At 37.6% G+C, this 12,909-nt stretch overlaps 1 protein-coding gene across 15 annotated transcripts in view; it reads left to right on the forward strand.

Moving 5' to 3' along the window:
• HDAC9 (histone deacetylase 9) overlaps window positions 1-12,909 on the forward strand; it is a 450,242-nt gene that overhangs the window by 229,652 nt on the left and 207,681 nt on the right. For 12 of the 15 annotated variants that reach the window (XM_040681503.2, XM_015281425.4, XM_040681502.1 and 9 more), the window contains 2 exons: window positions 725-851; window positions 2,818-2,939. In XM_040681503.2, coding sequence (XP_040537437.1) covers window positions 725-851; window positions 2,818-2,939 — 249 coding nt within the window. The remainder of the gene's footprint in view (window positions 1-724; window positions 852-2,817; window positions 2,940-12,909) is intronic. The other 3 variants (XM_046922253.1, XM_046922274.1, XM_015281422.4) reach the window with 1 other exon arrangement.

Raw genomic sequence — 12,909 nt, forward strand, 5'->3', positions numbered from 1 at the left:
AGAGGAGGGAAGGAAAGTATAAACAGTGGAGTTAGGGTCTGAAACTGAGGGGCAGTAGAGGTATTTTATGGGAATCAGGTCACAGGGAGACATGCTCACCAGCTAACTGTGCTGCTGGGTAACCAAATACTTGGAGTATTCCTGAGTGCCGCTACTTTCAGAGAATCACTTCCTTCCCTTTTTTATCACTGTTTGGGGAAAAAAGGAAAGGTTTTTTCTTCTCTTTTGTTCTTTTTACAAAGAATATTATGGCTGTGAGTAAGAAAGCATTCCCTATGCTGGAAGAGGAAATCAGTTTACTTGACGTTGACACGCACTGCCCTACCATCAATTTACAGAAGGAACAAACATTCTTCACTGTTAGTTCAAAATGACTATTTGTCACTATCTTTTTACTTTTTTCTTGGTTTTGGATTTGGGTATTATTACCCAAATGATTTAAATTCTTTAGATATATCTGGCTCTGGATAAATGGCCTCATCTCCTGATGTAATATTCCTCATGACTTCATCAATTTTCTGGATTATGGCCAACTTTAGTCTTTTACAAATAAACAATCCAAACGTTATCTCATTTTGACTGATTTCCACCAATGCTTGTTATAGTTCACAATGCTTTCAGCAGTAAGGATTGCTTTTTTCCTGTTTTTTGTTTTGTTTTTTGTTTTCTTTAGAATGAAATTTCATAAATAAAGATGAGATGTGTTTGATTTTGTTTGTCTTAGGGGCAGTAGCCAGTACAGAAGTGAAACAAAAACTTCAGGAGTTCCTGTTAAGTAAATCAGCAACAAAAGACTCTCCAGCAAATGGAAAGAATCATTCCGTGAGCCGCCACCCCAAGCTCTGGTACACGTATGTTCAGTATTTAGCTGTTTCTTTGCCTTATTGAGGTAGCTACTAACAGTGGACAGAATGCTTCTTCAGCAGGGATGTTGGGAGTCTAACTCCAGAACAAGATGGAAGAACAAGCAAGAAGTTAGCAAAATATGTAATATGTCTAGTTGAGCTGATGAGTACTTGGTAGACAGTAATGACATGACAGCTATACAGAACAGAATGGTGTCTGAAATTTGTATAAACCTTCTATTTCAACTGCTTCATCTCTTGATGCCATCACAAATTTTCCAACTACACTTTCCACTTTTCCAAGTCTCTTCAATTTTTGCACTTAAAACAATTTCTGTTTGACTTATTCGGATTTTGAATCAATCACAAAGCTTGTTTCTTCTTGGAGAAATGCTATTTTCCACTGAAGTTATTTATATCTTGTAAGTAAATCACAAATATAATGGATTTTTTAACTTTTTTTACTCTGATGGAGTAAGAATCCTCTGATTCAAAACAACATATCCCAGTGATGGCTTGACATTGATAAGAATCTGCTTAGGCCACTGAAACAAGTGATTTTTTCAGACCCTGTTATGGATATATTACTGTTCCAAGAGCTTGCAGTTATTACCCCTCCCTTTTTTTTTTTCTTTATTTTAACTAATTAATAAATGTTTAACTTTTTTATTATAAGAGACACATTCTTAAAAGTCAATTAAAAAAAAAAATGAAGAAAAGAACTTTGGATACATTTCTAAAAGGATTTCAACATTATGCCCAAACTAACCTTTACAGGTCAGACAAACAGAAATGCATATGGTACACTAGATTTTAATCTACTACTTGCTCTTTTTAAAAATCATTACTGAAATATTTCCCTTTGAGCCTCTCTTCTAGCTAATCAGAGCATTGCGATAACATGATTTAATACACAGTTACATTGTTTCTGCAAGAGGTAGAGTAAATAATTTCCAAATAATGTGTAAAATTCTCTTGAGTATGTATGAGTTCTGAACTAATGGTCTGAACTTATTTGAAGTCTTCAGATGTATGAGAATTTTAAGTTCTACAGGGAGATGTCTTCTACATGAGGGAAACTTTTATGTTAGTGCTTCTATATGACAAAAACATAGCATTACATGATTAAACACATTACATTGAAAAGAAGGGGAGAGGCTCTGTAAGAGGCCAAGTAAAATGATGTTTAGACAAGCACAGAGTATGAAAGTTTCCCTCTTTTCCCTTCTCTCTCCTCCTCTAAATAATATCAACCAAACAAAAAAGCCTGTCATTGAGCCAAATGATGCAATTGCTTTGCAATGTACTATTTACATGTTCAGAAAGATCTGCCCACACTCTTTCCTTCATTCAGCAGTTGTCAGAAAGTGCTCTTCAGTTTGGAACTCCTCTGCTGACGTGAGTGTTATGTTCTGCAGAGTTGTATGCCCAGAAAACTTAGAAAATGAACTCGAATACAAGGTTTTAACTTTCTTGTCTAAATGGTTTACATTTTTTTCAAGAGATAGTAATATCTCAATATTTTTGGTTAGTTTCATATAACACCACCCCTGTCCCACCTCCCAAAAGTCCCCCTGTCTTTTTGTTAGAAAAGGCTGGGACAATGTACATCTATTTGTATGTAATAAACAAGACTTTAAATGGCTTTTGCTGTGCCTCAGCTGGTTCATATTAAAATGCAACAATCTGAAATGGTCAGTTCTCCAAACTGGTGACAGATCCTGTCTGTAGGTCAATATGACTCTTATCCTATGTGACTTTTATAATGAGTGCAAAAAGTACATTATTGGGAATCCCGAGGAGTTCCATAACTTACTGTAAAAGTGAAATTGGTTACATGAGCCTGTGGTTTGTGCACACTTAGAGGAACAAGAACATAAACACAGCTGAGACATGTGTACAACACGTGTAGGTAGTTACTGCTGGTCACCTCAGTGACTGCTAATTTGTGACCTCTCTGTGTCTGCTGCAGGGCTGCCCACCATACCTCACTGGATCAAAGCTCTCCACCCCTGAGTGGGGCCTCGCCGCCATACAAATACACTTTACCAGGATCACAGGATGCCAAGGATGATTTCCCACTCCGTAAAACGGGTGAGTTAGAGTAGTTTATTCAATCCCCTTACCAAGATTTCTTTCACCCTTTATTTTAACCAGGCTGTCCACCAACAAGGCATATATCATAATCCACAAAGCCTGTTCAGGATGTTACTAAGGGTAAGTTCAAAGATCCTGACTGTATCTTTACAAGGTTGGTTTGACCACATGGTATCAAGAGTCATTATTTCCCAGTGATAACAGCTTGTGCAAGCTTCAGTCCTGATGAACTTAGTTTCTAAACAAACCATAATTTCATGGATCTTTTGTGGTATTGTCTTTATCTCAATATTACTTCTGGGTTTAATAGCTCTCTCTCTCTCTCTCTTTTGCATGGTAGATATAGTGTCTGTCTTCAGATGATATGCTGCCTGAAGGCACATTTTTTCAGAACACTGTGAAGAGAACTCATAGAAAGAGCAAAAATTGGATTAATGTAGTATTTTGTGACCTTGGTTGAAAAAGGCTATATGCATATCTGCATGAGCATGCATACATGCATATGTTTGTTTATGCTTTTTACACTCGAGAATCTACTTTACAATGAAATGTTCATTTGAACAATCAGAGGATTTAGCAAATGAACCTTTTTTTCTTGACAGCAGGTGTACTGTAGACTTGTCTTTTTCTGCACCATAAAGCTAGAAGGATGATGGTGGAGTCCATGTGGCTGTTACCTCAGGTCTTTGGTGCAGTGACCGGTATCCAGGAATGCAGGGAGACACTAGGAGAGGAAAAAAGAAAAAGAAAAGAAAACATTAGATCTCTTATTGCATGAGTCTGCTGTTGAGTGATATAGTTACATTCAGAGGGAAAGTCTGACCCCCTACTGTGGTAACAGGCTTTGAATGTGATTTAGCCACTGGGAGATTGAAAACTAAGTGCAAAACTGGTACTGACTTGAAAAGAAGTGGCATTTGGAAGCACTATGCATTCTGAAAGAAAATCCAGTCTGCATCTAATACATTAGAGCAGACTCTCTAAGATCGTATTATGTCCCCAAATATTTTTGAAAGAATGAAAAGCAAAATGCTGATTTATTCTGGCTGAATTATTCAAAGTGGTCATTGAAAAATGTGGTGGCAATATAACAAGGTTCTGTGAAATCCTGCTCAGGCTGTTCAGCTGCAATAAACCCATACGTGGTTATCTTCTTAATTCCACTGTACAACATATATTTCCCGTGCCAATAGGCTATACATTTTCATTTTTTAAACGAAAGAATACACTCCACATCCTCTAAATGCTATGAATGTATCTACATGTTTCTGAAAGCAAGTTTTAATTTTTCTTCCATGTTTATGTATCTTAAATGTTATGATTGATATTTATGATGTGTCAGACTGTTGATCTGTAAAACAAAACATTTTCAAACACTGTAATAGTAAAGTTCTCGTGCAGCTGCTAATACTTTTATATCTCTGTGGGGGTTTCAAAATATTCCTTAATTCAATTCCCATTGTCTGCATAAGAGGACTATAACATAATTAAATCCAGATGTTTTCTATATGTTATTCCAAATATTTGGGCATGCAATGCATCAGTTACAAAATTGGACAAAGGACATGATGACTCTCTGAAAAGATATCTGCAGAAAATATAGACAAATACTAATATAATCATTAACATGACTGCTTTCATTACATTTACATAGTGATTCTGATAAGCATATAGAAATGAAGTGTAAAGTGTGTTGTGTGTTATCAAGGGATCGTATTCAATAGCTCTCTGCATCCATGAAAATAGCAACTGTTAAATATCCTGTTTACACGTTCAGTCTCTCCCTGTCCTGGATTTGTAATTCCAGCCTTCAGCAACGTCCCCACAAAGGTCCCAATGATTGCTCATCAGGTTGAGAGTAAAAGCAACAGGAACCAGACTGACACAAGTCAAATGACCCTAAACTTATCTGAGTGGTAATAGGGCCATCCTCCAGGCAGAGGGGACATTGTGGAGCCTTTGTCATCCTCATGGGACCTTACTAGACAAAGATGTCCCACGAATGCTCATGTCTATGGGCAAGCTATAAGCCTGCAGAAATCTGACCTTTGCCATGAGGGGTGAACCTCTTTTCCTTTCCTTCGGGCTATGAATGCTTATTGCCACTGGCTCCTGGTAAACTTTCTGTGCTGCTGAACCTGCATGAAGTCAGCAATTGATATGAAAGATGAAAGTGAACCTTACATTCCATTCAGTCTCCAGAAGGGAATACCTTTCATAGGCTTTAATCGCAAATTTGGTTTACTTCTCAATTTTATTTTCTGTAAGCATAATATGAAATACAGAGGTATCTTCCATTTCAACTTTAATGTAATGCTCAATAAGGACAATTCTGGTTGAATCGGTTACTCTAAGATCAGATTTAATGTGAAGCAAAATAGTGTGATTCTCTCATGATGTCCTGATATGTTCTTCCCTACCAGGGAACACTGAGTGTTACACAGGCATTGCAAGTCCTGAGACCTTCTTACTTTCTCAGTAATTTATATAGCCCAGTCCTGATGTGTCAATTCCTTGCTAATCTTTTAAAAATGAATCTGGATGGACTGTGGTTAAAGAGAAAATATTCTGTCCAACTTTTATTCTTCTGGCGTCTGGCTATGTAGGTAAGTAGGGTAGTGCTTAACAGCTGTGCTGTCTGTATGCTTACAGTGAGGTACCAGACTCAGTGTACCAATGCACTGGCTGTAATTACTTGGTACCTCTCAGGTATGTGTACTATTCCTTCCCTTACAAGATGCAGCAGAACTTGTCAGCAGTAGGCTTTGTGCAGTTTAGCTGCATGGAGGATTGGGACTGTCCTAGGGGCTAGAGGCCAGGATATGCAGCTCTTTGCACAGCTGCATTCAGATGCTGTGTGTTGACAGACTTTCAAAAAGAGCAGAGCAAGGGGAGCTATTGCTTCACTGGACAGATAAATATACCATAAGGAGAAGTTATACATCTGTAGCTGAGAATAGAATTTGGCTGAAATAGAGTAAGAGCAAATTTTAAAAATGCCCAAGATTTCACCATGGATACCTGTTGTAATGTGTGAGCCTTCTGCAAAACACCCCAAAGTCTTGAGCAGCACATGGCTCGTTAACTTGCAATGATACTAATGTATCTAAATTGCCCAGAGAGGTTTGAAAATTCCTCCCCATTACTGAACACTTTTGAAATTCATACTGACTGCTGTAAGAGCTCTAATGGGAGCTGTGCACTTTTGAAAACATGATCATTTAATATGGAGAACTTTTGATTGCTGATCTCCATAATTCAGTGGTCTACCTATCTGGGAAAATATTATCTGTTTGAAGAAATTGCTGTAAAGCTGACAAAAGTGTAGCAAGTCACATGGGTTTGATAGGCTAGAGGTTCTCAAAGAAAGCTTTTCCTTTTTCTTTTTCTTCACTTTGTTAAAATGAATGCAGAAATTCTGGCAACTGGCCATAATGTTTGCATTTTCTTCACTCTGTAGCATTTCGTTTTCTGTGTGCAGTGTTGCTGCAGAGCTCTCTAACCAAAGATACATGCATTTCAAAAATATTCCTAGTGATGAAATTTCTACATTTAGCCTCATGCTTTGGCTTTTGTTGGAAGAAATTCCTGGGATTATCAGCATATCAAGTATAAAATGTTTTTTCTTTCATGAATTTAGCACAGTCATTTCAGAATGGGAATGTCAATCGATACTAGTATTTATTTGGTTTTATGCCAGTTGAATCTTTCTTTGTCCATGGACTTTATAAGCTTACAGTTTGCATTTTGCTTAGATATATGAGTATCACTCACAATAGCATTTTTTTAAGAAGATGTTTGTGACTTGCTTACCAAAAACTGGAAGTATGCTCAATGGAAATGTAACATGGTTGTTTTTTTCTTAAATAGCAAATTGTACAAAGTTTTAGTTTGGAGGGGAGAAATTATGTAATTGCACACAGGAAAAAAAAAAAAAGAGGAGATGAAGGATAGTTTAATGCTGTGATGAAAGAAAGGAAGAAGGCTGTACTGCACAGTCATGAAAATAACTTTGTAAAAATGACATTATGTTAACCTGATTAGGCAGTAGAATAACAGCGTAGCTCTTGTGCAATTAGAGTGAAAGATTCCTGAATAAGAACTCAGTAGATGTAGTTTTTAAAAAAAAATTAATTTGAACATTTCCTTACCATCATTCTTTCTGCACTTAGTGACTCAATAATTTGCTAGAGTGGTTGAAACTGAGAAGAAAAACATTTTGTGTGTGAAAGTTTTTTTCCCCTTCCCTTTCATGCCACCAAATTCCATTTGCATTTTCTAGGAAAACATACTCCTATGAAGTAATAGTATATGAGAAAGCTGGATTACTTTTGGTCTTCAGTGAAAAAAAGAAAGGCTTAGAGAATCACAAACCCTCAATTATCGTGTCTGCCAAAGTGAAGAAGTCAATCTCGGTAGAGAGTCATAATTTTTCTCTCAGTTTATAAGCAAGCACAACAAATGGGAGAGGCACTTAGCTTATTGAAGCAGGGAAAGAAGGCAAATTTGATATATTTTGTTCTGATTTTATCCTGTTTCTCAGAGATGCTAAACATTCCTGCCTCCCAGAGTCCTTGGTTTCCTTACTTAATGAATAGTCTTGGTAAATTCAGACTAGGTGATTTGACTGAAGAAAGTCACCGGCACTTACCACAGAGCAGGAAAATAAGAAGACGTATCCTCCTTTCCAGCCCTTCTTTTTATGACTTCTGTTCCCATATAGTCATCGGACTTCTGTAGCCTTCCTAAATTCACTATCAGTAAGCTGAGAGGGCATAAGAATGAATCTGAATAAACCTGTTGCTAACAGCTTTTTCCAGACACAGTATCTGGAAACCACCAGCTCTCAGGAATTGTAACCCCACTGTAACCACCATGCCATGCTATAGCTATCCCAAGTCTGACTGCATTCTGTAACTTCCTGCAGTGTGCACAGGAAGCAGTGCCATGTCACTCTGACTCCAGCTACATCAAAAATATTCCGAGACACATTAAGACCAACTAAGAATGAATGCCCGGGTATACCTAATGAAACTGTCAGAGAGTACAGAGCTTGCATCAGTATGCTTTGGTATGCACGCCAAGGTCTGCACTAGGATTTAACAAGAGTCATCACTACCGTGATTACAAAAAAAGGCCATAATAGTCTTTCCATCAACACTAGATTGTTCCTCAGGTATTCTTTCTTTAACACTTAGTCTTAATCACAGGAAGCCAAGGTGTTGTGCACGGGTGATTATTCTTACTCAATGAAGGCCTAGATAAAGATTTTTCATTGTATTTTTGTTTCAGCAGAAATATTACTACTTATATATATACCACCTTCTGTCCTGCCAATAATCGCTCTCTTGTGCTAAACGCTGAATCTTCTGATGGCTTGACTTATTATGCAGTCTTACTCTAAATGCTATCTTAATTTTCCTTTGTCTGCCCTTTGAGTAGCCAAAATTGAATTGCAAAGTTCTGTTTCATGTGTTTCCCTAAAGATTTTGTTATACAAACTGTGTATGTTTTCAGAAACACTTTATAAATCAGTATTGACAAGTAGTTTGCATCATTTTTTATAAGTAGGTTATCAGATACTAGCCACCATTTTTTACTTTTGAACCTAAGGAAACTTAGCTTAAATAAAAAAATAACCCTAAAATCTGGAGGATTCCAAGAGCACAATGTCCATTGAAATTTAAATGAAATGGTTGTAATGTTATTTGAAAAAGTTTCTTCTTTTTGGATAAACAAGATACAAAATATTGTGTATAAAATCTGAAATTCTTTGAAGGCAGTAGCAAACTTCAATTAGATTTGAATGGGACTAATCTTTTCTTCTACTGTGTCTAGGACAGGGACAGTTGAAAATTTTCAGAAAAGTAAACAAGTCTAAAAGATGGAAAAGAGAGAGAAACAGAGAGAAGTGGTATCGTATCATCCAAAGTAGAATATTTTCAGTCAGTAAAGATTGCACTTCTCCGAACTCCTGCAGAATGCACTTTCACTGAAAAATCTCTTCAAACCCACAGTTCTAATTAAAGGTTTTAGTTGCCAAATAACATGCTCTAGCTAAAGCCAAATAAGTATTACAGGGCCATTCATGAAGATCGGCATAAGCTTTGTACTTTGCTTTTGATTTTCTCATGGGAAAGTAATATAAATGAGAGTGATACCTCCCTGTTGGCTTTAACTGTTAGAAATGCAAAGCATGCTGAAATTGTACATAATTCTCTTCCAAAGGAAAGGAAATAGCATTTCAATGGTTTTCCTCGGTGTCTCGTTGAGTTATGGTGGTGCACAATTATTCCTGTTAAATTACTCTACCAGATGGAAGGTTACATTGTATATTTAGCTAATTAAGTTGTATGAGACTGGAATTATATCCCAGAGCATAAAGAACCTATCTAAAAGAAAACTTGTTTTAATTTGGTTTTGTTGTTAAGGTATAATATCAATTTCTAATTAAGATTTTAAACCAGTGAGTTGGGTTTTTTTTTGTTGTTTTTTTTTGTTTTGTTTTGAGACATCCTTTCAAATAGTCAGCCTTGCCTGCAAAAGTCAGACAAACAGGCTTTTAAGCTCCAGACAACTTTAGGGCCAAATTTAGCTTCATTCGCCTTCATACCTAGCTGTGCCTTTCTACAGTTGAGTTCAATGTGGCCCAGAGTTCTCATCTGTTAGGGAAATAAAATATATTGCGTTTTGGTGCTCCTGTTTTCTTGGCATCCAGTACTGTTGTAGCAGAGTCCCTCTGCTGTAACTCTATTTTGCTTCTGAACAACCCCAAGTAGTACGCTTCAGCAAACTAGACCTGCTCTACTCTCATCTACTAATGAAATCCTCTCAAAATTGAGGAGAAAGAAATCACGCTTAATCATGAATTTTTGAAGACTGAAAATATACTTTGCTGTGCTAACTACCATCAGTGAGTTATCACTGCTGGATATTTTTGTAGATTAAAACCTATGGGATTTAGTCACTCTATTAACCAACTCCTTTTTTCTATAAGGCTTGGGGAATAACCTCATAGTGAATGATCTGGGAGGAGTGGCTGACACACCAGAAAGCTGTGCTGCCATTCAGTGAGACCTGGACTGGCTGGAGAGTTTGGCAAAGGGGGACCTTACGAGTCAACAAGCATGGATGCAGAGTCCTACACCTGAGGAGGAAAAAACTGCATGCATCAGTACAGGTTAGGGGATGACCTGCTGGAAAGGAGCTCAGAAGCAAAGGACCTGGGTGTCTTGGTGGACAACAGGTTGACCATGAGCCAGCAGTGTGCCTTTTGCCAAGAAGGCCAGAAGTCCCTTAAAAATAGCATGGCCAGCAAATTGAGGGAGATCATCCTCCCCTTCTACTCTCACCTTGGTAGGCCACATCTGTAGTACTGTATACAGTCCTGGACTCCTCAGATCAAGAAAGACAGGGAATTTCTAGAGAGATTCCAGCAGAGGGCCACAGATGATGAGGGGCCTGAAGCATCTCCCTTCTGAGGAAAATCTGAGAGCCCTGGGATTGTTTAGCCTGGAGGAGAGAAGACTGAGGGGGATCTTATCAGTGCTTATAATTTTCTAAAAGTAGGAGTCGAGTGTATGGGGCAAGGCTCTTTTCAGCAGTGTCCAGCAACAGAACAAGTGGCAATGGGCACAGACTAGAGCACAGGAAGTACCATATGAACATGAAGAAAAGTTTGTTGACTTTGAGATTGACAGAGCACTGGAACAAGCTGCCCAGAGAAGTCAGGGAGTTTTCTTCTCTGGAGATATTCAAAACTTTCCTGTGCAACCCAATGTAGGGAATACACTTTAGCAGCTTGGTTGAATTAGGTCATCTAAGAGGTTCTTTCCAACCCCTAAGATTCCATGATTCCGTGATTTTCTAATTTAATTATTCTTAAAAATTAAATCATGTATCTAGGGGTTACATTGTGGTCCTGAAAAATCTGACACTTACTCACCAGAGAAAGTAATTTTTCCTTTGGAAAAAGTTAGTGACTCAATGGATGTTGAAGGAGGAGTTAGGGTGAGGAGGGAGATTTGCTATATTTACAGAAAATATAGTATTGTATTCCCATTACATCTTTGCAACTAGAACTGACTGGTGTGTATGGTCAGAAGTAGGGGCATGAATAATCATTGAAGCTAATAGGACTACTGGTCATGTACAACTAAATTTGGTTATTGCCATTCAAATGAGGGATGCCTTCTGTCAAGTGACCTGCTTCACCTTCTTTTTCTTCTATACCTCCTGAGACCTAAGATACAATTTGGCTCCCGTAATTGCTATTAAAGTGCAAAAAAATTACAGACTTTGAAGACAGGCAGCAAAGATGAGAGTTAATTTTAAATTATCATTTTTCTATTAATCTACGTGTCAAGACATCATAGTATTACTTATCTTTTAATCCCTTATTTATTATTGCAAAAGGAGTATTGTTTCATATGGGAGAAGATTAAGATGGACCTGACATGGACATAATATGCCACAGTTTCATCATACTTGAAACGTAATGGGGACTGAGGAGATTTCATTGAAACAATTATATAGCCCAAATTGATGCAAATGAAAGGAGATAGTGTTTCTCTGCTAAGAAGAGAAATTATTAAGAACTGTATCAAGTCCTTTCTTCTTTTGCCTCACAAGGATACAAACAGAACAGCTATCAACAGGAAATATCTCCTATTGGTCAGCCTTTCATGAAAAATGTAAAGATCTCTAGTTCTGGCTAAATGGACACAGCACTAAGTTGTTCCTACACATAACTCAGTAAGGCATTCCTAGAAAAATAATACTTGTTTGCAAGGATAACGAGAAATTTTATAATTCCATACAGATTGCAGTGAATAATGAGGAAAAGTTAGATATTCAAAATGACTTCAGGGAATATTTCATTTTTGAACCTTCTTTAGGAAATCAATGAAAAATTGCTAATCTTGTTAAATTGGCTTCCTTAGCCTGAAGAGAGCTAAAGAGATCCCCTCTAATCTAATTAGCTGTTTTACCATGTGTTTCACTAAACCTGTTTTTTTATTTGGGGAATGGATATTTTCCTTAGTCTGAATAAATAAAGTGTTCTACCTTTTACAAAAGTAAAATAAAGCAAAGGACTAAAGGGTTTCACATATGAGCAACATTCCTCTTAAAGCAAATGGTTGTACAGGAAACAGTTTCTGTATAGACTGAAAACACATTAGGTGATGCAAGCCAGAAAAACAAAGTGTCTCCATCCTATACCTCTTTATCTGGTGCTCCCTCCTGGTTGGGACCACCCAGCGGTCAGGTCCATGTAGTTCTTGGAAGAGCTTTACAGCAGATGTGTAAATGACTTTTTAGTCTCATGAATCGAATTTAATACTCTTTCAAAAATATATATATATTTTTAAATGACCAGAATTTAAAAGTCAATGAGCCTAGATAATTATATTATGTTCTGGTATCTCCCAGCCTGTCAGCTAGTGGAGAGAATGTTCCATGTTTTTATTGTTTAGTATTGTCTTGCACTGGAATGAGGCTCTCTACAGCAAAAATTAGTCATTATAAAGCCAAAAAGTCTCTACTCATCTTGCCCAGCTCTAATATATTCAGCGCTGGGGAGGTGGCTGCCTACAGGAAGCCAGACCAGAAATCCAAATCTCCATGCAGAGCAGAGAAAATTTATGTGTCTGCTAGAACCATGGGCAGGGGAATGACTGAGAGACCATCAAGTCCCCTCCCAGAAGGACAAACTCATTCACAGGTCTCCATAAAGCAGCTGGGGAAGCTGGAAGCGGCTTTGGTCACTGACCTGTGTTCTTTGCATCTCTAGCTTTCCACCTGCATTCATATTTTGACGAGAAAGCCCAGACTATCTCCTCATTTATCCTTTCTGGTGGCATTAGGAATATACTGCCATCCTCACTGACTGGGAAACTGGGAAAATTCTCCTTAACGCCTTTTTCTCAGGCTAAGATCTTGGAAATTTATGTATGCCTCTTCTGAT

Source organism: Gallus gallus, chromosome 2, assembly GCF_016699485.2.
Source record: "Gallus gallus isolate bGalGal1 chromosome 2, bGalGal1.mat.broiler.GRCg7b, whole genome shotgun sequence".
In the NCBI taxonomy this organism is placed as follows: Eukaryota; Metazoa; Chordata; class Aves; order Galliformes; family Phasianidae; genus Gallus; species Gallus gallus.